This window comes from Tigriopus californicus, chromosome 8, assembly GCF_007210705.1.
Source record: "Tigriopus californicus strain San Diego chromosome 8, Tcal_SD_v2.1, whole genome shotgun sequence".
Lineage (NCBI taxonomy): Eukaryota > Metazoa > Arthropoda > Copepoda > Harpacticoida > Harpacticidae > Tigriopus > Tigriopus californicus.
Genome location: NC_081447.1, coordinates 11,091,701 through 11,117,914, shown reverse-complemented (window position 1 = coordinate 11,117,914; position 26,214 = coordinate 11,091,701). Strand labels below are relative to the sequence as shown.

Sequence of the window (26,214 nt, the reverse complement as noted above, 5' to 3'; positions counted from 1 at the left end):
TGTCCGGATCTTGCCATGTGGATGCACAACACGCACCGAAATCGTCAACACAATCGGCTTGAAATAGACTTTCACCTTGACAAGCCTTCCTCTCTCTGTGCACGGACGTGAAGTGATTTCTTTCCATTGCCAACCCGCTCCCATTCCATATTCCGTGCCAAGGTAAACCCAGCGTATCTAATGAACCCTTGGGCCTGACTGGGATTCTACAATCTGGTCTTGATCGCTTACAGATGCCGCCCAAGAAGAAGGATGTTGTCGAGGAGAAGCCCGTGATTATTGGTCGCATGGGCACCAATTTGAAGTGCGGTATTGTGGGCTTGCCCAATGTGGGCAAATCCACCTTCTTTAACGTATTGACCAAGACGCAAATGGCGGCTGCCGAGAACTTTCCGTTCTGTACCATCGATCCCAATGAGAATAAGTATCTCATCCAAGTTTTTAGTATTCATAATTATGTGCTACAACTTACAAACATGCGAACTACTTGGTCCGGCCAACGAGATCATTGGTCATTGTTGAGTTTGGGTCCGCCATCCCTTTAGAAGCGAGCGTGCTTTGTTTGAATGAGCATTTATATATGGGTTTCCAAGGCTCTACCCTGTTAAGCTCAAGTGTGGTCAGTTATGACAAGCTAGAACGAAGTACTGATGAGAGTTTTTTCTTTACCTGAAGAGACCAGAACACTTAAAGGATTTGGAACGTGGGCTCCAGCCCGTCCGAATGGAACGTAAAAAGTCAGGTTAGAGTCAAGGAGCAACCCTGGTTAGACGTACGTAAAATCAGGGTTACCATTTGACGCCAACTAACGGGGTTCGATATCCATGCCAAAACTATTAAAGATATATAGACCTTCTCATTGGACGGACTAAGCGCCCTCTGCTGTGTCTAGGTGCGGACCCTCAAACGTAGAAACGAGAGAATACGCACTAAGATGCCAGACTTTATCAAGGGATGACTAAATGAACAATTGATTGCCCAAGCATTGTGAATGAGAGTTCTTTTTAAGGCCTCTAAGGGTAAAAAGACGAACAAGTATGACATGTGTATAAGAATTAAGCAAGCAGTTGGTTACCGAATGGTTTTGTCTCCGAAGGCGGGATTCGAACCCACGCCCTTTGGCGAACTATGGCTTTCTCGTCCACTTTTTTGTCCGCAACGAAAGGAGACAAGAGGATGAGCAGGACAGTAGGGCGCAACCTCTTGTGTTCTTGTTTGGTTCCATCGCCAAACTGGTTTTTTTTGTAATTCGCAGAAAAACTTTTGCCGAAACATATGCAATTATAAATGTTTGCTTTGATACTGAGGGAAAAAACAACTTTTTGGTCGATTTGAAACCAGAAAAATTTGGATCAAATTTAGTTTTAATGTATGAAGAAAATGACTGTTTTCTCTTCATCGTTTTGATACGCCTTGCTGGTCTTATTTACTTTTTTCTAGATTCTCTTAGACAAGCAAAATGTACCAGATATAAAAGAAGCAAGGCGTTACCAAATTGCCAAACATCTCCCCCCCCCAATGACCAACAAGCTTAAACCCCAGAAATGGCGAATTGCCCAACATCTGGCAACACTGGCTGCGCCCACCTTGAACACTAACGTGACAGCTTTGCCCAAGGTTGGTTTTGCCTCAAATGCAATTCCACCCTCTTAATAAATGTAAATAAAGCATCTAAACAAACCGCAATCTGACCGTTTGGTCTCAAATTTCAGGCGCACTAGTCCTCCAAAAAGCCCTAAAAAGACCGAATCATTTTTTAAAAATAGTTCTCCAAAAGATGTGTGAAGTCTGTATGATGTATATCATGAATAAGTTTTCATATTCGACAGCCGAACTATTGGTAAAGTAGGGAGAAGCGATGCTACAGGCTGGTTGTTAAAGCTCTCGAAGTGACAAAGACGCTTTCCAGGAGGTAGTGACACACTGAAGTAGCCGCTGCACGATGAAAAGCAGCACAAATTTTGGGAGGTCATTGGGGCACTTCTCAAAACAGTAGAGGTACTAAAAATCCAAGATATAAATCTCAATATTGGACAAAAACAGTTTCTAAAGTTTCAAAAAGTTTATTGTAAAAATACGAAATTCTAAAATACAAAAAATCAGCCGCAAAACGGCTTTTTTCTTCTAAAATTAGTTTTTATGCATGTTAATGAGTGAAACTTAGACAGTTTATAAAAATACCTACCTGCATGAACCATTCCTTTAATGGATAAAAGGACTGAACCTTCAATTTAATCCCTCAGCAAAGAGATATGAAGCCTCAAAAATAAAAGTGATCACTCAAAATTTGACGATGACGTCATCTTCCTTTCCCGCTTCAATGAGTCAAGTGGAGATATATCACCTGAATCGATCTATTCGAACAAAAAGCTTAAGCAGATGTCAATGTTGAAGAGCGCTGGTTTACTTGTTTCCTAGATAAAGATTGATGACGTTTCAAATGTTACTGAATAAATGTGATTATCAAAAGACGGACTGATTCAAATTGAAACCTGATTAATCCCAATGTCCTTTAGATATGCTTCAGTAACAAACTTCTAGCAATATTGACTGTTAACCGGTTTTTCGCTAAAAGTGGCCTGCTTTGGGTCAGAGCTAGTGCTAGGGCGAGTCCGGACTCGAGTCCGAAACTGCTCTCAAGTCTTTTACTCGATTTTGGAGAAATTGGCTGGACTCAATGTTTTTTTTAGAAATAACTCGAGCCTTGCTTAACTTGGTAAAAACAAAATGAGTCTTTTTGTTGGACTTGAGTCCAGTGAAAGACTCTAGCGAGACTTCGAGTCCGACAAAAAGTCAGAAAGTCAAAGGAATCGCACAAATCTGACTCATTCATAAGATAAGATATTTTAGATCAATGCAATCAAAAGCAAGCCACTTTCAATTGATTTCATTGTAAAGTGGGTCGCTCCAAGCTAAAAACTTTAAAAGCTTATTTGGTTGACCAAGAGGAAGCTGAAGATTCAAATTTGATCATAATTCATTACAACACAACTTTGCACTTTGGCTACCCTTGCCGAGTTCCCCAAGTCAGGTTTTAGATGCTTTTTTTTGAAAGGTTGAATGGTTCAGGTTAAATATAAGTTTATCTGTCGGTATAAATCTATTCCCCTTGATTAGCAAAGTGGAAAACAGACAGCTGGCGTCGTTTTATGGAGCAAAACTATCAGCCATGTGAAGCAAAGAAAATTAAATGAAAAATGTAGTGCGGCATCCTGATTTTTAGTCATTTTGTAAAGGGATAATTTAGACAAATATCACAGTCAAATTGTGCCGCATAGACTGAATTTGACATTATATTTATTTGAGTTTGCCGGCTTCTTGAAGAGAACAGTATTCTAATTTTGAACTGAGACATTAGTACAGTTACAAAACTACAGCAAAAATGACCCTTCTTGAGTTTTTGGCACGACTAACCCGGTTGTTGAAAATTCAGTTGGATCATTTTTTTGAGGGGGTTTTGATTTTTCTCGGGCTTTTCTAACTACTACAGGAAATGTAATTCCCAGTACCATTAAAGTGAAAAGTTATAATTCGCTTATTTATTGCCTTTTAATCTTTATATGATATTTGGTCCACCAACGAATTTGAGTTGGCAGACCGAGCTAGTTCTTGAATGTAGGGTCGATCTGGAATGCTATCTAAAAAATTGTCCAAGTCTAACTTGAAAGATGAAACCGGATCAACAAGGCCTACGTATTCCCTACAAATATTAGAGGAATACAAATATTAGAGGAAAGCAAATTGAACAATGAAGGAGACGAGAAAGAATAAGAGTGGACTTCATTGTTGGAACTAGCCTGGATTCTCGAAAGCTTGAAGGTGCTCTCAAAACGAATATTAAGCCTCGACGGTCACTAGAATTGACCCTACAATCAAGGAGCGAATTGGTTGTGAGGTTCCTTTCCCTCATATAGCCAATAGCCCAAAAAAACTATTTCGATTTGCGGGCTTTTTGAAGTTTGTAGCACAAATCTAATCTTACTATATAAACAATGAAAAAAAAAACCTGCCTAACTTTGGCGAAACGAGACAAATAGGCATGTGAGAACCAAAAGGGCAAAAAGCAGAACAAATATCATTTTCCAATTTGGGACTTACTTCCTGTATCTCATTCTTGAGTCTATTTGAGTGAGACAACGTTCAGATAGATCCACATATATAAAGACGCTAAAAACATTCGGAAAGATCTAGTCAACCACTAACCTTAAAGGGACATATTTGCGCGAAATCTTTGACCAATAACCAACCCAGTAATACTTTGCTGCTTATTTTCCTAGTAAGCAAAAACTAAAGCTGAGAATTCAAAATAGAAATCGATTTTTCTAGAATGAAAGCCATTTTCTCTTTCTCTTGTAATAGACCCGCATAGCTGAGGTCGTTGATATCAAATTATGAAGCATGAAATTGAAATGCATAAATTATTTTTAGTCTACCCTAAAGTTTTAGGTTATCAAAAAGATTGTGAAAATCAGGAATATGAAAACCAAAATTCATTGCAAAATCGAATAAGTATTTTTCACCACTTAGTTCTCGTTACCTCTCGTCGAATTAATAGATCTGCTAGTAAGCTGGAGAAACTAAGAATCTCTTTTTTTTATCAGTTTTCATATTTCACAGCTATTTTTCCAAAAGGTAAAAAAAGTCACGATGATTGCATTTTAGAGCAAATACACAAGTTCGTACACTGAAAATGCTCATAATTGGTTCGGTGTCTTTAAGGGTGTGTTAGGCGAACCCTGTACTCTCTGCTGGCCTTTGTTCAATAGCTGAAATAACCTGAACAACCATATATCAGTTGCTCTTTTTCTTGTAGTCCAAATCTATCTAGTCAATAAAGTTAGCGAAAAATGTCGTCTAATACTCTTGGGCATATTTTAGGTTGTTCCGTATTCCATCAGAAAACGATCTAAACTTTGGGCAATTACGTAGCATTAGAGTAGCTGTACCCATATAAGTTGACTTACCAATTTAGGACCAGATTGGTAAAGGAACTCAATTTGCTGGTCACGCTGCAATTCGAAGGTTCCCTCGTGAGGAAATATTCAATACATATTGGCTCTGGAAATGGCTCATTAGTCACGAAGTTGGCAAATGATGCCCGACTCTTTAATGGGAACTGACTTTAGGCGTCACATTTGCTATGATTTTGTACTCTTTAGATGTGATGAACGTTCATTGAACGGATGCAAAATTCAAGCTGACAACAAGCAAGAAACAATAATCAATTTTCAACTATTTACCATTACTTTTGTTTGATATTGCATTACATTCCCTCGCTGATAAATATTTCATTTATAGTATCTTTTTTTCCTGGTTTACTTTAAATCATTTAATTTTTACTAAAGATAAACTCCGTGACATTGACAAAAACAAATGATGTCGATTTCAATGAGGATCGTAAAAAGAGGATGGTTAAAAAAATACTGTTGTCACATTCGATTCGGCATTTGAGTCCTATTTGAACGATCTGAATTGCTGTTCTGACTTGTTTAAAGCATTGTTCAACAGAAACATATAGTACTGCTTCCGGATTTGTCATTATATCATTTAAAATGAAATCTTGTGCAAAAAAATCATTTTCCTTTGAGAAATTTATTGAGATGAAAGTGAAGTGTTCAAAACTAAGCACTTAAAAACGGACGAGTTTTTCCACATTAACCTTGCTTTGATTAGATTTTGACACAATAAGAAATCTATAGTTACAAAATTTATTTTCATATGGGTCTTAAAGATCGTGCCAAAGATGTGGTCTCTTCAGTGTTTGAATAGATTGATTTTCATCTTTGTAGCTTGAAATGTAGGCTCCACTTTTAAGTTTCATGTTTTTTTGCATCTTTTCAATCTTTTCTGGATTGAGTATAAATGCGAGCATTTCCTCTGATTTGATTCTGATAAAAACCAAAAAGTATTTCATTTTGAAACGAGCCAAGAGAATTGAAATATCTAAACTTCATTTCTTTGACCTGAGAACAAATTGACAAGAAAAAATAAATATTAAGCAGAAGATGTAAACTGTTGTCGAAAACTTTCATTCGTTGCATTGAGTGAATGTGGTTTTTTAACCCGTAGAATCACCTTCTGTCCCAATTTTATCCTTCCCTTAACAATTAAACACCAAATGGAAAGGGACGAAAAGCTTTAACGTAGCCGATTTCGAAACTTTTTGCCAACATGTGAGCGGTTGCGTGTTTTGTCATTCATTAAGTTCTTATTACACTTAGTACGCCATGACTTATAGTACTAGTAGTGCTAGTACAGAGGTAGACAAGCCCACGTGAGGGTTTCAGTAGAAATTTTGAGGGTCTACCGAGTTATCAATGCTGTATGAATGGGGCCTCAGAGTCGTTGGTAGCACTGCACGGCCAGTACTTGCAGAAATAGATTTTTGGCCCTGGTCAGTTCCCTTCCCACTGGCCTTAGTTCCTACCACTAGTAGTGTGATGGCTCATTCTGGTCTCGTTCAAGTGAATGCCATTCCTGTTCCAACGCGAAAGTTCATTGCATTTTTTTGTTAAACAAATATAAAGATGAAGAAAAATTGTAGATTATGTTTGTTGAATGTTAGAGCAAGAGCGACCAACGCCTAAACATTATTGACGGCGATTGCAATGGACGTTCTGATGCCAATAAAGTGTTGTTTTGAATCAGAAATTCGAACTGTTTTCAAATGTAGAAACATTAAGCAAACTTCTTCACGAAGAGGTCTCTCGTTATTAAAATTTGTTCTCTAAATATACTGAACAAAGTATGTGTGACTTTGATCCGGGAAGATTGCAATCCTTTCACTAATCAAAAGTTTCTTTTCAAGAATGATCATTGACAGTTATTTTATTCATTATTATCAATCTTGAATGTTATTTTTGCCTGAGCTGCCCGCCTACCTAAAGGGAGCCCAAGGAAAATTCGATGATTCTCATTTGGCTCTCTTGTAAGATTGATTTCGCATCTAGTTTAGGGAGCAAATTTCATTCGAAGAATTGTAATGCAAATTGTTTCAAGATGATGGAAATCAAAGAAACCGTCAAGCATGACATCGTGATCGATACAAATAGCTTTTCGACTGAAAAAAATTGGCAAATATATCCAATTGTACCATTTTGAGTATAAAATAAGAGATGTTTTGATATAAGAAGTCCAATCACTCTCAATTGAGCTCAAATTTTTTGATATGACCATAATACATTAGAGTTGAATCAACTTTCTCAAAGATTAAGAAATAGCAGAGACGATACATAGTGAAGTGAAATGCTCCACTGGATGTTCGAGCTTTTTCCCTCCCTAGCTTTGATATTCAATACCAATATTCTTTATATTTATAATCGCCCTTGCTGATTTGAGTAGTCAATAAAATAAACAATAATAGCCCCATTCACGTTACCTGATCGTAACATTTTGTCTATTAATGGCTTTATTTGACAGAGACTAAAGTGATCCATGACACATTTCAAATAATTGACCTAAACACAATTACAGGAGCGATTTATATGTCGATTTTCAAAATGACTGCATTTATGTTGTACTTGGCCAAGCACTTGACTTCGCTTAATACAGCTTTGCTTAATGCAACTTTGATTGACAAGTAGGGATGGTTATTGTTGGTTATGATATAATTAGGGTTGACACATGCATAAATATAGCACTTACTTGATGTATGGCGTTCAAGTTGATTGCACTTGTTAAATAGGCTATCATGTAAATTGACTAATATTTTTTCACTGAATTTACCTGCTAGGAATGTATATTGAAGCAAAGTTTTTAGGTTTTCTCTTACTATTTGATGAATTACCTCTTCTTCATGTAATATTCAAGACTGGAGCGTTGAAAATATGAATTAATTAACAAATTCCATTCAATTTTCTCTCCTCCATCGTGTGGATATGTGTACTACATGTACTGTTGAAATTGAAAAGATTAATTAGGCGTGAAGCTGCCACTCAGTCCGATTCAAACTTCCTTGTCTCTAGCTAGCTTGCCTTCAACTGCCTTTATTTCGAATGCATTGGTTCCATTCTCTCTGACGATTGTACTTACCAACAACAGCAATGTGTTGTTTGGTTTGCCTGGTTTTGGCCCTCCATCCATCTTCTATCCTCCATCTAGGTATACTGGAACTGGCAATGAGTGGCAAGCAGGAGGGTCTTCCTGGGAAGTTTCCTAATCACGTGACTCGAATGCTTGCATTTCATTGGCTATAATTACCCCCTCGTGGTTTGTCTCCCTCTCTATCTCTCCCTCTGTCTCTCTGTTTCGCCTTCGTTTCCTCTGTTCCGTCCTCTCCTGGCCTGCTTCTGTTCTGTACAGTGTGCATGAAACAGTTGGCCGGTCTCGTTGGCGGAAAAGGCTCTGGACTGTTTTTTTTGCTTTTTTCGAATGACTCATATATCGCCAGTGGTTGATGGAAAACAAATACCCAATATGAATAACCGACTTATTTCATCAGTGGTTGTACAAAAATTGCTAATTTAAACAAATCACCAAGGATCTACGTTTTTTGTTACTTTAACGGCATTTCGTAGGAATAGTTCCAAAATATGTAGAACGGTTGTGTACTGTGCCTTTGATACGGAAAACAGTTGAAATGAAACATTTTTTTGGGAAACCTTGTCTTGCCGAGCAGCTAATGTATCGCGGCCATGACAATATACGTCGTTATGGACGACAAAAAACCAAATTGCCAGAATATTTTGCCTGGTTGTGCATAGCCTGCGAGTAATTTTCTCTGGAAATTGCCACTTTGAAGATAACACCATAAAACGGTTTACCAAGTTAATACCGATTTAGAATCATTGATGCTGTCCGTGCCTATGTCCGTCTGTTCCTGTGGATCGTTAACTGAGCAATGTAAAACAGTGGTTCTGTGTTCCTCAACTCATTTGCTAAGTACACATTTCATGTGCATCGAATGCTCGTCATGTTTCTGATGAGAAGACCAATGCTAAATGCAACGACTTTGAGTGTTTGTTCTAGCGAATCCATGTGGTGAATGTGCATGCTTGTCGGGGACGAAGGCAGACCTAGGTACGGCAGCAGTACATTGTGGGTGTCGAGGGCTGATATTCCCAGTCAAACATCATTAAAACTCCATTATGAGTGAACAACTGAACATTGGAAACGAAAGGGGGAGGGAGCCCTTCCAAATGCAAGATCCCAAAGACAACGAGTCATAAGACGGAATAAATACTACATTCATACGTACATACACACACGCACACGCACACACATACACATACACATAGAGTGAAGGGGAAATCCATCCGCCGTCCTAAAGAGTCTGGTTTTGGTTAGTTCTCAGGCTTCGAAAAATTCGAGGCACCTCAAATGAGATGGTCTTCATTTTGTTTTTTTTTCTTCTCGTCTTTCGAACGCCTTTTTGGGAGTCAATTTCTTGATTGGTATGACTATGATTAGTTCCACGGATCAAAAATCCTTAATTGCCAGTTATTCCAATTTCTAGTTCACCTCGTGGAATTGCTGAAGAAGTCAGAGGAGCTGTAGTAATTGTAGCAATAGTAGAAATAGTGGCATATAATGGGCAGGTTTCAATGTTCATATAAAAGTAAATTGTACTCATTATGTCTTGACATGGTCTCTCAATATTCACGCCAAACCATGTCCAATCTTGAAGGGTCTTTCAAATCGCTCAGCTCCAATCATGTGTGGGATCGTCACCGAAATTTGAAAGTCTGACTGACTCCTTGCTTTTCTCCGTTGTAGATACGTCGTGTTCCAGTTCCCGATACACGCTTCGATTTTTTGGTGGAACACCATAAACCAGCCAGGTAAGAAGAAGACAGCGTACCTAGATCATTTCTAGCTCTCACTCCTTATATGATGTTGATGCATGTTGAAACAAAGGTAGCTTTTCATAATTTAGGCCCAAGACAAATTTCTTACGAAGCGTAGGCGACGTCGGGCCTCAGAATGGCTTGGCGCCAAGTAAATGGAAGGATGAACAAAAATCTAGCAGACTTGGAATTTTCGAAGAACACAGATATTCACGGCATTCAGATTAATTGTGTAGTCACGCATAAGGTAGAATAACAATATGTCTTTGAGAAGTAAGCACGCCATTAGGTGGCCGTGTGGGATGTAGAGTCGCTGATAATGGGCACCATCTGTGGCGAGCGATTTATCAAATCAGTGGTTGATCGCCTCTCCTCTGTTGTTTGTAAGTATGTATGTATATACGTATGTATGTATGTATGTATGTATGTATGTATGTATGTGTGTACGTTCGTAGGATACATTTGGCAGAAGGTTCGCAGTCTACGACGAAAACGCCAGAGAATTTCCTTGAAAGATGCTTGGTCGGCGAACGGAGAAACAGACAGAGCGAAGGAGCACACAGGAGGAGAACGCCTAATTGTACCTTGATCTCCATGATGATGACGATGATGATGATGATGGGCTTGGCGGAGGCGGCCTTGTAAGCGTGTGTTCAGACAGAGACGTATAATTTGGGCCGAACCCATAGCAATGATATCATCTCATTCCTCTCCTTCGTCTAGATATTGTTGCTGTTGTTGTTGTTGGGATTTTGGGCGGGAAGGTATAATGGCATGAGTAGTAGGGTTATGGGTTTGCCAATTGTGTTTTTCTCAAAGGGACGCCACGTCTCGTCTCGTCTTGGAAAACGGCGGCGCGATCTCCCGTGATTATTATTGATCCGATGGAGGCAAATGATATTTTAATTTATAGCCAAGGTCCAAGCCTGTTTAAGGCCAGATCTCTAAGTATCTGTTTGATCAGGAAAGTATACGGCTTGACCAGAAATTGTAGGGCTTGATTAGCCCCATGGGTGGGTTGAGGGCGGATCAGCCGACGAGAAACCCTGAAAAGAGACCTTACATTTGCATAGTTTTCTTTGGTCTCGGAAACTATTTGCCTTTCCACAGAGCAGGAAGCAGTAAGCTACACGTAGTCGAAGAATTGTTGCACAAAAGTCAAACCTTTGGAGGGTATGATTTGGATATGACGAATCGTCATTCCCAGGGATCATTCGCCAACGATAGAAAGTTTTCTTTGTTTGCCTGGAAAAATCCCTTGTTTATTGTCGGCTCCAACGATACCCAAGCCAAAATGGTAGCGCTTTGATGCCGTTCGTTTGAATGAAAGCGACGATGGGAATTTGAATGAAAATGGCATCACTTCATCAAAGACATTGTTCCGCGTCTGGTCTAGTTTGACTTTCAGATTCTCCGGAGTCTGGAAAGCAAACGTCTCATTAAAATCATTTACAGTAACTCAACATTGCTTCGCTCTCATCGGTCTTCTCAAACAATGATGTCCATGCCTCTTGCTTCGAACACGACGTACCCACAGGACTTGGTCAACAGCTCTCCTCCTCCTTCTGTTTTGACTAATCTAATTCTCAGACTCGGTTTTTGAATGGACTTCTCATTGTCATTGGGTTTGAAAGGTGACTACCAATTGGTCAAGGACAAAGGGTCCCGCAACCAAAAATCAACCGACAATATCGCACCGACCGATGTGATGGGGGTGATGGTAATGGTTCGTTCGTTCACCTGTCCAGCTTTTCCTTTCGCCGCCAACTTGAACCACGGCCGCCGCTCCTCATGAACGACATAATAGACCTAGGACGCTCATTGGGCTCGGAGGGAGAGCCACAGGCAGGGAGGTAGGGAGGCCGACAACCACGACCACGACAATGACGACGACGAAGCGGTCAATAGATCCTACATTACAGGGACGGGGTTTACCTAGGTGGTAATAAAGGCATTGACAAACATCCTCTGTATCTTGTCATTTGGCGATCGGAACCGCCCTTTAACTACCGAATGGCATACGAGCTTGGTCATTGATGTTGTCTACCTGAGGTGGTTCTCGAAATGGCAGCGGCGCGCGGAATGAGCGACAGCTGAGATAAGTTGTTCAGGAAATCCTTGAGAGTCGAATAGAGTTGATCCTGGAACTGAACCCGACCCAACTGTCTAGTCAGTGATGTTTAGGGGGGATATTATCCTCAAACCTGGGGATTATTTTCCAATTTGAATCGGCATCTATCGGAAAGCCCAGCTGGGAAGAAAGCGGCCCTCCATGATGAATTGACGAGAGTGAGAGCGACAAATTCTAACCGCTTGAGCAAACAAGAAAAGTGAAAGAAAAAAAAAATAAGATGACCTGCCTAATTTGCCCTTGCTTGAATGAGTTGCCTTTCTGTTCTGAATATATGTTTATTCAGCTCTCTCATGCGTTTCAAAGGACTTTGTCATGCATCTGCAACTCGTTTCTCTTTCTACTGTTTCAGCAAAGTTCCGGCCTTTTTGAACGTGACGGATATCGCTGGCTTGGTCAAGGGTGCTTCCGAAGGTCAAGGATTGGGCAATGCCTTCCTGTCCCACATCAAGGCCTGTGATGCCATGTTTCATCTGTGTCGTAAGTACAAATACTTCAAAAAGCACTGGTCTAGTTTTGCCAACACTCCTGCTTTTAATTTCGAGTAGCGATATTGTTCGAAGTGAAAACTAGATGACGAGAAGCCAAATAGGTATGAAGGCGACCACCAAATCGAGCTCAAACGTTTAATTGCTGATTGGGATGTGTCAGAAATATTTGTTTAAGCCGCCATTTGGCGTGTCCCAATTGCTCGTCGAGTTGACGGAGAGGAGACCACCTTGAGGCATTTCTGCCATGATTTTGTGTTGACTTGCTGATACATTCTGCCAGTAATTAGAGATTGGTTACACTCCTCGATGAGACCCCCGCGGAGATTGTGAATTTTGTTCAAAACCCTTTTTACTTTGTCTAAGGGAGCCCTTCATAGATGGACATCCACACTTCACAGTGGGTTGCCACGGCATGTTTTCACCCTTCGAGAAATTTACGGCGAGGGCGAAATTCCTGGCCAAGATTTATAAGTCAAGACAAGAGGAGCGAGCCTCTTCTTGAAGGGCATGATTGTAACACCACCATCTCCGTATTCTTCCATGATCTTTTGGGTTTCCATTGACTCGCAAGGGGTTGGAGCAGTGCTGTGCAGCATGGACAGACATGTCCGTAGAATGGCTGGCGCCAATCCCTAATGAAAAAATTCACACTGACAATACAAATTAGTGGACAGAGAGGATGAGAATTTCTCCGCCTAAGCCCGCTGGTCAAATGGTGACCGCGGCAGGAGTCTCTACTAATTATTCGTTGTCATAAATGTACTTCAAAGAGAGCAAAGAGGTGTTGCGTCCAAGTAGAAGAGTAAACTTTCAAGTGGGTTCCAAAGTGTTCAAAGGGTGCCGACTCTCTCCGGAGAGAGAGGATTGACGAGATATCTTCCGATTCCTGGTCTCTTCACTCTTCACCCCCGGGGTTGACTACTACCCGCTCCGGAAAGCTACATGCAGGTCGTATTAGGTGTTAGGGCTAAGGGCTCTAATAGCAGATCGTTCAGAGATTGAGAGACACGCCGACCAATTTTAAGCTTGTATGCACGTTTCCACACTCACACACACACACACATTATGTGTGTTACCACAGCGTGTTACAAAGTCTTGGGTTCAAGCTCCCTCCCATTCTTTCGGTCAGAAAGCATAATCGATTGATGAAGTAGCGCTGTCGGTGGAACAAAGAGCCAATTGAAATTCCACGGCAATGCTTTACAAGCACTTACATACCCACAAACAAGAGTGATTATGGCCTCGAAACACTGAACCGTATTGGGTTTTAGGCACCTTTGAGGATACCGAGATCACTCACGTTGAGGGTGAGGTGGACCCAGTCCGAGATTTGGATATCATCAACGAAGAGCTACGACTCAAGGATGTGGAGGGCTTCAATAAGGTCTACGAGGAGTTGGAGCGCAAATACGTCCGAGGCAACGAGAAGAAACTGAAGGCGGAATTTGTGAGTACCAATAATTCTAATGTTTTCTAACCTATTTGTGCAACGCCTTTAAACAGAAACAATAATAGGATGGGTTCCATATGGTTTCCCATGCTTGAAATTCCACCCAACTCCCCATCCTCCATTTCACAGTTACAACACGCAAAAGAGAATAATAGACTCTTGATTTGCGCTGTTTCTTTCTTTTCTTTCTTTGAGAGGCCCCCTACCTCGACCATCTCATACTCAAGCTCCACCTCAAAACAGTAATTATCTAATTAGATAGAAATTCCCAACGCCCGCCCAAAGCACAAGGTTTGATAAAGACCATTATCTCATTCGTGCAAGTCGTGGTGCTTTATCAAATTCTGACCAATATTCCACGAATTTAATACGTTGGTCCCGAGAAAGCTGAGAAGCGTTCAATCCAGGATTTAACCTTTGGTATGTATTATTGTAGAGGTGGTTGAGGTTTAGTCTCAAGAACCTCACTCGAGTGGTTGGTTCATGTTTGGTGGAGGAGGTGTGATCCCCCGCTGAAAATGAATTCGAACAATGATCGCCCTAATCTCATGGCACAGCAAGAGACGAAGAAACTCTTCATCATTTATAGATTCCATATGTCATGTTGTCAGTGCCCCCCTACATGCTCCCTCTGAGCGGAGTATTGAATTATCAAGGTTACGACTTGGAACGCCCCTTACCATCCCCGATAAGTCTCCTCTCCCGAGTATTTATGATCTCTCTCCAATTTGGTTTTCCTTTTCTTTTTCTTCCGACTTTAGGACATCATGACCAAGATTAAGACCGTCCTTATCGATCAAGGCAAGCACATACGATTTGGAGACTGGAATGGCAGCGATGTAAGTGAATATTTCTCAAATTTTTGAATGCTAAGGGGGACGGGGGTAGAGCAACAGCCACGTGTGAACAAGCCATCGAAGAGTGAGCCCCCTTTATTGGCGGGAGTGAGTGGCATCGACTAAACAAGGTTAGTTGTTGCAAGCTCGGACAGTGAGTGAGTGGTTCGATGGTTGGTTGGTTGGTTGGTTGGGTGGCTGGGTGGGTTGGGTTTGAGGACGCGTGTATTGGGTGAATGCTATCGCGTGTAGACTGCCTGGGTGATGATTGTGACTTTGTGAGTAGTCGGTAATTGGAAATTATCTTGTGTGCCTTCTGAAATATAGATGGTTTCACGCAGAGAGACAAAAATGAGATATCATCAGGGGGTTCTTTGATTCGATCACTTTGGGGTTTCTAGCCGCCCATTCCTCTCGTAAGCCCCAAGGAATTTCAAGCACCGTTTAATAGTGCGATAATTCACACTCTCGTCCAATTTTCCCCAGAGGTCTGTCTCTCAGACCAAAATGATGACGAAGAAGAAGCCCTTTTTCTTTCCGACCGACCCCCAACCATCAGATAAGAAAAGAATCTCCTCATAAGTATGGGAGCATTACTTCTAATTGTTAGATTAAACCAGCTCCACGCTTGGCGAAACAATTCTAACCATTTAAGAAGGAAGGGTCAATTTTTTGTGCAATATAAGAAAATCGAATACATGTGAATGATTGGCTTTTGACTTGGGTTCAATTTCAGATTGAGGTGCTGAATAAGCATTTGTTCATCACGGCCAAACCGATGATTTATCTCGTGAATCTCTCTCAGAAGGATTTCATTCGGAAGAAAAACAAGTGGTGAGTGGAATGCATTTGCCATGTGTATTATCGTGATGATTATTATTTCTCCGTTTTCCAAACTGAGTGGATTCGAGAGCTGTAGGTAGCAAGTTGTACATAGAGAGTGAGAGAGTGGTGAGTCAGTCAAGTCAGTCACAGAGTCAGAGGAGAGTCAGAGAGTGAGGCAGTCACATGGCCAGCCACGACACAGCATAATGAAGCAGTGGTATCAAATTTGAAATGAATTGGCAACAGCATTTATTTCATGCACTTAATAACCCCTTTGCGACTCACTCACACTCTCGCTCACCACGTCAAAATTCTCTCGAAAAGGTAGAAAACAAGAAATGAGAACTTTTTTTCCTTCATTTCCTCTGCTGACTTCTGCCACTTCTGCTATTACTACTGACGGCTCTAGCTGCCATTTGTACGGCGACAAGCGCAACAACAACAACAACGAGGAGCAGCAATGGCAACTACAACGGCTCCCCTTCAAAGTTAGGGGGCTTGATTGCGACGGAAATTATTTCGTGTGGCTTGCAAGTTCAATTATTTCATGTGTGTTGTGGGTCTCGTGCAATGAGACCCGACAAGTCGCCTTCTAATACTGTAGTATGTAGTTCAGCCTAGCTAGCTAGAGGTCTCCAAGTATAACCAGCACTTGGAGCCATGGAGGAGTAGTAATAGTGAGTACGTGCTCGATCTCGGGAGTCGTTGGTTCTCTTTCATAGCGTACCAAGTTGAGGGCTGTAGGTTTGCATACGATTAAACAACAACCAATCTTGAGCTGGTTCTCATAATGATTCTCAGGAAGCGTCCACTGCCGTTTCAAGTTTCAAAAGATGTGTGCGTTTAATTACGACTTGGCAAAGTCAGAGAGAGAGAAAAGGGGGGAGGGGACATTTGAGACAACCTCTTAATTATAGGTGTTGAGTGCATTTAACTTTGTTCTTCTTGGTTTTGAAAAGAGGTGGGGCCAGGGGGAGGAGCCTTGTGCCACCGAGGATATCAGTTCAAATCTGGGTTCCGTGTTAAGACCAATCGGGAGAAAAGTTCTTCTTGGCGACAAAGATCGCTTCTTAAATGTTGCAATTCAAAATGCGACGCGTTTTAAAACTTGAGCATCCTACCCAAAGTTTAAAAAGCAGTAATGCGATGAACATGTATTTAAATGACCTAATGACCAAAATACGAATAGTCTAATAGCCTGGCAAGTAAGAACGCTGTCATTCGTTTGAAATGGGCAATGCATGTGTTGCATTGTAATAATGGTGAAATGACCTAAAAGTAAATATAGGGTGCTGGAAAAACAGATACGTATGCCAAATAAACTTTCATGGTATGGATGAAGCTCGGAAAGATGCAGCCAGGATTAATTTATTCATTAATTGGACCTTTTTTTATTCACAATAAATCGCTTTGGCGTCCTTCATAACCGGTCCTATGATCCAATTGGAAGGTTTGAATCTTGAACGTTCTTCATTTCAATTTGACATGAGCATTGCTGATGTGTTCTATTATTGTTTTAATCCTATATACTCGTATCAACCAGTCTTATGCCTTTCAATTTTCATTGATAAAGCGTCGCTTCATCGAGAGCTATTTTCGACACAATCAGTGTTCTATTTCTTTTGTTTTCTATCCTATAGATGATAATGAAGTTTAATCATATACATAAAGAAAAATGGTATGTGTATTTAGACTCGTTTCTTCTCTGTGCAAGCAATTACAATCGTTAAAAGTCTGGCCGAAATTACTTTATTCAAGATCTAAAAGCAAGGTTGTATTTACGTTTGTTCTCCTCTATCATTGTGCTTTGTCATTCATGCTCATGTTTTTCGCTTCAAGAACCATACGAACTTCATTCAAACACTTTAGAAACCAGATGCGCCGGTTCTTCGATAATTAACTATTTGTTAATGATAAACGTTCCAATATAAGAACGAAGTTGATGCTGCAATCAAACCAGGGTTATTTTTATTGCGTTATTTGATGTTATTTTGAATGAAGTTGATTGAAACCATGGAACTGTTAAACGACTAGTTCGTTTCTACATAGTAGCTCCTTGAAAAATGAACCAGTATAGTTTTTTTTTTGAGGCTAGGTCAACCATAACTGAAACCAACATTCTAGCCAAACTATTAGACGTTGAAAACGCCCAAATTGACTCTCGACTCTCGGAAGAAATGGATCATTAAAATCGTGAGGGCAATGAGTGTTGTGACTCGAATTTTCACACAAGCCCTAATTTTTCCATTCCAAACATTTTTCCACTCACCGTTCAGGTTTGGAATTTTTCTGCCTGGGAGGGGGCCCTCCTTGGACGCCATCTACGCCATCTACGCAGAGGTTCTGCCCATTTGAAGGCAATTAGTCACAGGCCATTTATCTATCACAACTGACGACGACCTTTTTCTTCGGAAGAGTGATGTTGGATTCAACTCACAAGTAAGAGATGAGACTTGGTGGTGTTTCTTTTCGGTCAAAATACACACCATTCGTTCGTCGATCTTGACATGCAAGTGCTTGGCACTAGTTGAGCAAATCTGAAGGTATTCCAGTGGTTTCATGATTAAAGCAAGAATTCGCCTGGCTTTCCAACAGTCGGCGGAAGGCGAAGCTATTTTTTTCGTTCATGAACCAGGTTTTGTTTGGTCTATTTTGGTAAGTTCTCAAATCCACGGGAGGAAAGGGGCGTGACGCTACTAGCGAAGAAATCATTTTGCTAGGTGGAAACTTTTTTGACAATCCAATCTGAAGCATTGGAAAGAGTAAAAAATCCGAAAACATGATTGAGAACATGTTTTTATGTCCATCATGCAGACTTGTCCCCGCCCACTTTGGCTCCATGAAGATAGAAACGCGGCATTGCATTGACCTCCTTGGATTGCTCTTTTCCTTGATTTCTTTCTCTCTCTCTCTCTCTCTCTCCGATGGCCTCATTGAAGGGTTTAATTCCCTTATAAGTAGTAGTAGCATTGTCTACTTTGTTGCAGAGTATAGGAATTTATGCAAATGTGGTTGTGCTCGAATATGGATGAAGGAGGGGGCACAATAATTTTGCATGTCTTGAGCGTCGAACTCGTTTCCCAAGTTGGCTGGCTCCCTGCCAATCTTAGGTTTGATCAATGAACATTTCTGATTGGACACATGCAAATCCGATCCAAAGAAGGCTGTCATTTCAGTTTGCTTTATTCAACCAGAACCAAGCCGACGGAGTTTGATGATTTTTTAAGGGCTTTAAAAAGAATGACGGACGAAGTTCCGCTTCATTAACGAGGTGAGATGAATAGCATGTAATTAAACCAGTCAACATCTCCTCCTCCTCCTCCTCCTCCTTCTCCTCCTTCTCCTTGTCCTTCTCATCATCTCACGTTTATGTACATAGTATACAAAGTAAGAAACCTATTCGAGTTGGATGGCCTCGAATCAACGGAAAATATCCCCAACTGGCCTCTTCTCAGAACGAGTGAGGACAGCTTGCTGTTCAGACGTGATGGCCATGTTTGAGTGAGGACCACCCTACAGGATAGCTGGCTATTAGTGCATTTGGTTAATTAGTGCTAAATATCTGTTCCTTGGAAGCAAGTTGGTACAGAAACAAACCGTCCATTAGCCCCATTTGAAGAGGTGTCATGTCAACACTACTCGCCTTCCTTGACCGAAAATTCAGCGGGACCCCGAGAACGACATTTGACGGACCACCTTTGAAACGCACCAAGAAGCTACCACTGATGTTATGGTTAGTTCCAGCTCAGGTTATTTGCCCCGATGGCGATCTCTCGAATGGGCAGGGGCGGGGACAAGAGAACGCCCATCGCGATAGGAGGTGACACCGACAAAGACGTAAAGTCAATATTTTGGGAGGGCCAGAAATGATTGGTCTGGACCCGGAATGAATGAGTAGATGTACGTATCAAAAGATATCTAATGGGGAAAGTATAGTATGTACATATTAGGAGGAAAAGCGGTCGTGTGAATCTTGCTTTTTTTATATATATGCTCAATGTCACCCTAATGGTTCTTTGAATGCACATAAAATCCGTTAGATCGAGGCCGACCCAAAACCGATTGTGCATAAACACCGGAAACCGAGTCACTTCTCTCTCGCGTTCTCATTTCTGGTAGCCATACCTCTTATATGCATGTCTTCTTTCTTATTCCGACCTCATTTGATTGGCTAGCCTATTAATGGTAGTATTGGAATGAATTTAGCCAGATCTACCAAATTAGGTTCATTCCCGATCTCATGCTCTACCTTTAAGAACGTCTTTCTTTAATTTTGAAGAACATGCTTTAGTTCAAGTTGTTACCCTTTGTTTGGGTTTCTGTTTTTGGTAAAGTAGTAATCTGGTAAGAATGCTTTCCTCAAAATCTCGTTATCGATTTGTAGTGATTTATAATCTCAAAACTGGCCTTGGCCGTAGTAGTGATGGTGGCCGACGAGACCTCGACAATGGATGGACGCACCAGCCGTATTTGGTCAAGAAATTAGCTTCTGACATGTGCTTCATAGATATGCATCAGGAATTTGTCAAATTACAAATTAGTTTTTCTGAACAAAGAGACGGATGCTGTCGTCGAATGGGCCGTGGCGTAATTTATTAGCCATGTGGCCGAGACACAACGAGGGAAAAGATCACTTGGAACACCCCTCCTCGAACCTGATACATGTACAAGTACATTCATTCATATTTACCTATGCTCACATGCACTGCTTTGCCAGGTATGTTTGGGGAGGGTGAGGAGGAAATCTGAGAAATTTGTCAATTTGGTATTTTTTTTATCTGGCTTCTAGGCTACCCAAGATCAAGGAGTATGTGGACAAGAATGACCCCGGGGCAGTGATCATCCCATTTTCTGGCGCCTTCGAATCCAAGCTCATGGAATTTGGCTCGGACGACGAGCGAAAAGCCTATTGCGAGGAAGTCAAATGCGAGACGTAAGTCAAGATCAATGTATTAAAGTTGAGAATCGACTCTGAATGCAGTTGGAAAAAAACACTCCAAAACTCCAATCATGTTTTAAAGGGGGAAAGGGAAAGGACTGGTCTTTTTATTTCTTTTTATCATCGTTCGATTTATGTTCAGAGAAGAGACCTCTCTTTAGTCCCAGATTCGAGTTGTTTGGGATAACTTTTTTCTCGTACCTATGTGTTCGTATGTATTGATCGGAAAATTGGCGCCGTCGTCTTCAATTTTATGGACTTCCTTATCCCATTTCCAGTTGTTGAATGGCTTAGGTTTTGAGGTCTAACCTTGTTACTTACCGGTACCGGTAAATGCCTGTGTTGATGACTGGAAATTACACATCTTCTCCGAATGATAATTGCGCGATCCTCGGGCCGTTCTAATTCAAATGGTTCCAGTCATGTGACAAATGAATCGACAAAAACTAGAAAGTTGGGATGAATAAAGGGGGAAAACTTGCCGTTTGTATAATATTAGTATGGACAGTAGATTTTTGAAGTGAGTCTATGGCCCTTTGGTGGTGGTCCTCACTGCTGAAGGGACAAGGGAATATCCAAGTCCAGTAAAGCATTGACAATGGCGACTAAGACGACGAGGACGTCGGCCATGATGATGATATGATTGTTTGTCTCTAAATAATTGTAAAATGATTGGCAGTTAGATTATGGCCCTTCTGTGATTAAGGGTGTTTTGAACCGAAAATTGCTTTGAATTCTCTCGTTCTGCTTCTTTTCGCTCCCTCCCTCCACATCCATCTCATCTACTACTACAAGTACTACTACTACTACTTCTACTTCTACTTCTACTACCCACAACACTATGGCGACTCGTCAAGAAAATGAGAAGGGACCACGTTCACTGAAATGATTATATTGGACTTGATATGCCATTGGATTGTTGTGTTGGTGGTTGCTGCTGTTGTTGTTGTTTTGTTGTCGTCGTCGTTGGTAATGGTGACTCGTTTGGCGCCTTTCTCTCATTCTCTATTCCCTAATCATGAGTTCGCCTGCCCAAATTCCCCGGGATACATACGTATAAATATTGCTACTTAACACCAACACTATAATCGCGATTCGACGTCAAAAACAACATCGAATCCAAGTCCTGAGCAGGGGGCCTGATCCTACAATAGAGCGCGTCCATATGCGCCACACCGAATGGCCGAATGGTAAACCATTTGCAATGTTTAGCTGGCTCTCCATTGCCCATGTGTCACTCAATCAAGTCCTCAACTGCTCTTTTGTTTCCCGGTTTTTTTTACATTCGAAGGTGTTTTGTGGTGGCCCCTTCAAACGATTCAGGAGTCTTCGTTTTAGATGTTGTACGTACATACATCCATCGAGCCCTGTGCTCGTTCCGTAATAGTGGCAGGTAATGTTGGTTGTGCATGTTGTTAGCTCCCCCTCCTGTTGGGCTCGTTGGTTCCTTCGTCGTCGTGGTTGTGTCGCTCGCCTTTTCCCTGCTGGTTTTGGAGTGGTTCCAGAGTGAGCACCACTGAGAGTTCAACAACCAATAGCAGAGCAGGAGAACTGAGGAAAGAACAACCAGAAAATCGATAGCTTGATCATCGGCCCCCAATGACGGCGAGGGGAGCTTGGTGGTCCTTCCTGCCTGTTAACTTGGATACGACGAAGAACCACACAGTCGAGGAGGATATTTTGTTCATCCGATTTTGTTCTTCCAACACGCCAAGCCCATTTAGAAAACCTCCAAGCAAACTATTGTTCCCATGCAATGTTCTCGTTTCTCCGGGTCTGGAAGTTAGCGTAGCTAGCCCAGCCAGCGAGGACTTGTATTGGATGGTGTGCCATTTTCATCCAGCGATTAGGTAAAGTTGCTCCTCCAATTGGTGAGGGTGAACCCAGTCCGTGGATCAAGACTTGTAATTCTAGGAAACCAAAGAGCTTATTCCAAACATGAACTAGAACCTCTCAACGAGCAGTACTAGCCAGATCTTTTATTGCCCATATTTTGGCTTGATCGTGCTTCAAATATAACACCAAATCAGAAGTCCTTAAGCCAGAACACAATGCCTTTCTTATCCCTAAAAAAAACATCCAACCCCTTTCCCTGGTTGCATATCCGGAGAAGGGCCCGTCAAATGGAGTTAAACAGAATAACAAGTAGTAGGTAACTTTGCAGCTCGTCGATTTGTTTGTCTGGATTCATGTGTGAGTCTCTTCGCTTTGGTACATGCCTCAATGGTTTTTTATTCTTCACTCGACTCGATTCGAGACCAGAACTATAATTTGGGACGGAAGGCAGTCATTTCCATATTGTTTTGATTGATATATTGGCAGGCTGTCGCGTTTGGATGCCAATATGTTCATTTGAGTCCAGTGGTGCATGCTTGCTTGCTTGCGCTCCAAACACTAACATTACGCGGCGGTTTTAGGTTGACCCTCCCTCGTGTACTAATTTTCCCCCAGGGGGAAAGACTTCTTGTTGTCGGGTTGTTTGTGCCTTGAAAATACTTAAATATGCTTCTTGTAGTGTTTGAGGACCAACATGAACGTTGATACACATTTGTGTGTCCATTCCCTGGGAGGACGAATCCGTCCGACACCAACTTGCTTGCACGCACTCAATTGGTCCATCGGGTCAAATGATAGCAATTGAAGTGCAAAAAAGTACGTTTGTGTCCTAATTCAGGGGTGAACAACGACCGGTCCTTGTCAAGGATTTCATTGGTACGTTACAAATCATGAAATGGTGGTGGTTCTATGTCATTCGGGGTGGATGAGTACCAAGGTAGGTCTGGTCTAAGAGAAAGAAAGAAACAACGACATTGAACACAAAAAGTCGAGCCATGTTGGACATGCAGTAAATTTGAGGCCAGGAGAATTTATGTTTTCCACTGTTTTTCGAGCTCCTTAATTGGGGTACCCAAGATCAAAATTGGCCCGCTCAAATCTTGTGGCGGGTCATTATCCATTGAATACTATCAAATTAGAGCCCGTTTTACCCCATGGTACCAGTACCAGTAAGTATTCCCCGATCCCTGAGAAGTGGAACCGATGCAATAGCAGTCCTCTAGTACACACTTAGAGAGACAACGAACGGACTCGAGGTTTTTTATCCAATGATTGCCACGTTCATAGAGTTCCACAGCATGATTAAACGAGCCTCCTCCAATGGGCAAGTTGTAATTTCATCCACGGTATTCAAATGTGGGGGCAATTGTCTCGGGGGCGTCCCACGTCCGATGGATTTATAGGCCTGCTTCGCCATCATTTACTCCCAGATTGCCGAGCAAAGAAAGCTGGTCTTTTGTCGTCAAAGACTTGACACGCCAACAATCTTGAGTACCCGGAGCCACCTCATTCTCCTCTCCTCGCAGATGAATGCTAATTCGTGCCGGAGTCATATTCCCCAGTATAAGCTAATGCCCTACTATAGATAGATAGCCAGGTAGGTAGATACGTAAGTATTGCTCCCCTTGAAATATAAATCAAGGCGTGTAATTCGCAGCAACCTAGCTAGTTCAAGCCCCAGAAAATGACACACCAAACCCCAAAGAGAGATCCCCTGGAGGGAAGCGAAGATGATTACTCGCTCTCTCTCTCTGTCTCTCTGTCTTGATGATGGATGTGCGCGTACAGAGAAGTGGAAGCGGATAAAAGCCTGGCAAATTAGTCCAAGCACCCAAAAACATCATCATAATCAAGGATGATGCCCCCGAACTCCATCTTGTTCACTACCAAACGGTGCCACCTCGAGTCGGCCTGGTAAATGCAATAATATTGGGCATTCCAACTGACTGCTTGAGTTATGGTCACAAACAAGAGCACGGATCCTGCCCAATTTATGACGGAGCCACAGAGATCGAAAGAGGTGTCCCAGCGTGTTAACATCCAAAACCATGGCCATCTTCGTGCCTCCTCTAGGAACCATTGTGGACCACTCGTTCCTGCCTAGTACAGTACTAGTTCCGGCGCGCAAATATTTGGTCTGGTCGTTGATGAAGTTGATGGTTTGGGGGCCGTATTTCTGTCATTTGCCTGTCTCCGTTTGTGACCGTTTCTCTCTCCTTTTGATGATAGGGTCTGGGGGAGAAGAGTGGTCTGTTCAATGAAGCCAGACCTCAAGTTGTAACTCTGAACGTAGGGGATGATTTGAGTGCGATTTGAGTCCGATTTGACCAGAGGTCCTGAACAATAAAAAGAAATCCTACGTATCCTCAAAACCAGTTGGGATTGCGACATCCAGGTCTGAAATGGAGATTGATTGATCTTAATTGGTTCGAAACCCTTTGATAGATATTGGATCTTTCTCGAAACATAAGTGGGACATTTTCGGTACAATCAACCATCTCCCTCTGGGTCTGGGTCAACCCTCTGTGGTCTCTTGAGGATGGCGTGCCTTGCTTTTGAATGTGCACGGCTGTGGGTACACATTCATCAAAATGTGATTATTGATTAAAAAGTAGACACGAAGAGGTTCAGCTCTATTTCTCACCAAACTGAATAATGAGGGTGTTTGTTGATAGATAATCAAAGTTTTTGTGACACTTCGCTGAATACACTCACACAAGAAAAGGAGACATAAGTACCTCTTTGTGGACCGGAACCCAATTTCAAAGACGAACTTCACTGGACTTTGGTTTAGGGATTCAAGTGGATGTAATGATAGATCAAAGCACGGAAAATCGGGAAAATTAACTGAGGGGCGTTTATGGCCTGCTCTGAATTGTGATGGACGTACTGAAACAATGTGAAAACACGCCTTTATTCTTCTAGAGCCTTGGAGAAAATCATTGTCCAAGGATACAAGGCCCTCCAGTTGATGTATTTCTTCACTGCCGGACCCGATGAGGTCAAAGCTTGGACCATTCAGGTAATCTGTGTTGATTTTGCCAGCCAGCGCCATCTCTGAATTATTGGGCGAACTATCAGAGATTCGTGTTTTAAACCGCAAATTGTTTGATTAATGACTTTGCGATTCTACTAGTTGTGTGGTGTTAGAATGAGGCCATTAATCAAACGAATAAAAGAACGCGAATGTCTGAGCAAATTGGCCAATTGACTCCATTCTAGTAATGCCTCCTCATTTATCTTCCCAAACAGGCCACAAGGCCAGCAACAAACCAAGTATAAAAGATTACATTCAACTTTCATCCCATCAAAATGTAGCTGATTTTATTTATTGTTTTAGCGATGTGTGGCAAGAATTACTTGAATGTTTTCAATCGTTTTCAATGTTAATCAATGCAGTACCGAGTGTGTTTATTTCTATTTGTCTTGCTAGAAAAACACGAAGGCGCCTCAAGCTGCCGGCCGAATCCACACAGACTTTGAGAAAGGCTTCATCATGGCCGAAGTCATGAAATTCGACGACTTCAAAGAGGAAGGATCAGAATTGGCCTGCAAGGTAATGATATGATAAAATCTCATGCACCCAAAAAGGAATACACGGCTCTCATTTGTCTTCTATTATTTCAGGGGGCTGGGAAATATCGTCAACAAGGCCGAAATTACGTCGTGGAGGATGGCGATATCATCTTCTTCAAGTTCAACGCCGGAGCCGGTTTGACCGCTGCCAAGAAGAAATAGACCAACCACCACCACAAATGGCTACTTCAGTTTATGTACTATTAATGTCATTCGTGTGCTTAGTGATTGTTCTGATTGCAATCCCGCACGAGGGCAAGGAATAGATGGATGACTTGACACGTGAAAATAAATGGAGTGGATAATGATTAATTGACAGCTTACACGCATCTCGCAATCTCTTCA

At 41.7% G+C, this 26,214-nt stretch overlaps 1 protein-coding gene across 1 annotated transcript; it reads left to right on the top strand.

Moving 5' to 3' along the window:
- On the top strand, positions 1-26,181 carry LOC131885017 (obg-like ATPase 1). The gene is made up of 11 exons (XM_059232938.1): positions 1-162; positions 234-420; positions 9,719-9,779; positions 12,269-12,396; positions 13,679-13,854; positions 14,619-14,696; positions 15,430-15,527; positions 20,308-20,451; positions 25,219-25,315; positions 25,727-25,849; positions 25,921-26,181. Exons 2-11 carry the CDS (start codon positions 234-236, stop codon positions 26,029-26,031), a joined length of 1,203 nt encoding a protein of 400 aa, XP_059088921.1. The 5' UTR covers positions 1-162; the 3' UTR covers positions 26,032-26,181.
- The last annotated feature ends 33 nt before the right edge of the window (positions 26,182-26,214 follow it).

Excerpts from the sequence above, each read along its gene's own strand:
- LOC131885017 (XM_059232938.1), top strand. The coding sequence starts at position 234 with ATGCCGCCCAAGAAGAAGGATGTTGTCGAGGAGAAGCCCGTGATTATT. Across the intron at positions 421-9,718 it reads TACCATCGATCCCAATGAGA|GTCGTGTTCCAGTTCCCGAT; the intron begins ATAAGTATCTCA and ends CGTTGTAGATAC. Across the intron at positions 9,780-12,268 it reads GAACACCATAAACCAGCCAG|CAAAGTTCCGGCCTTTTTGA; the intron begins GTAAGAAGAAGA and ends CTACTGTTTCAG.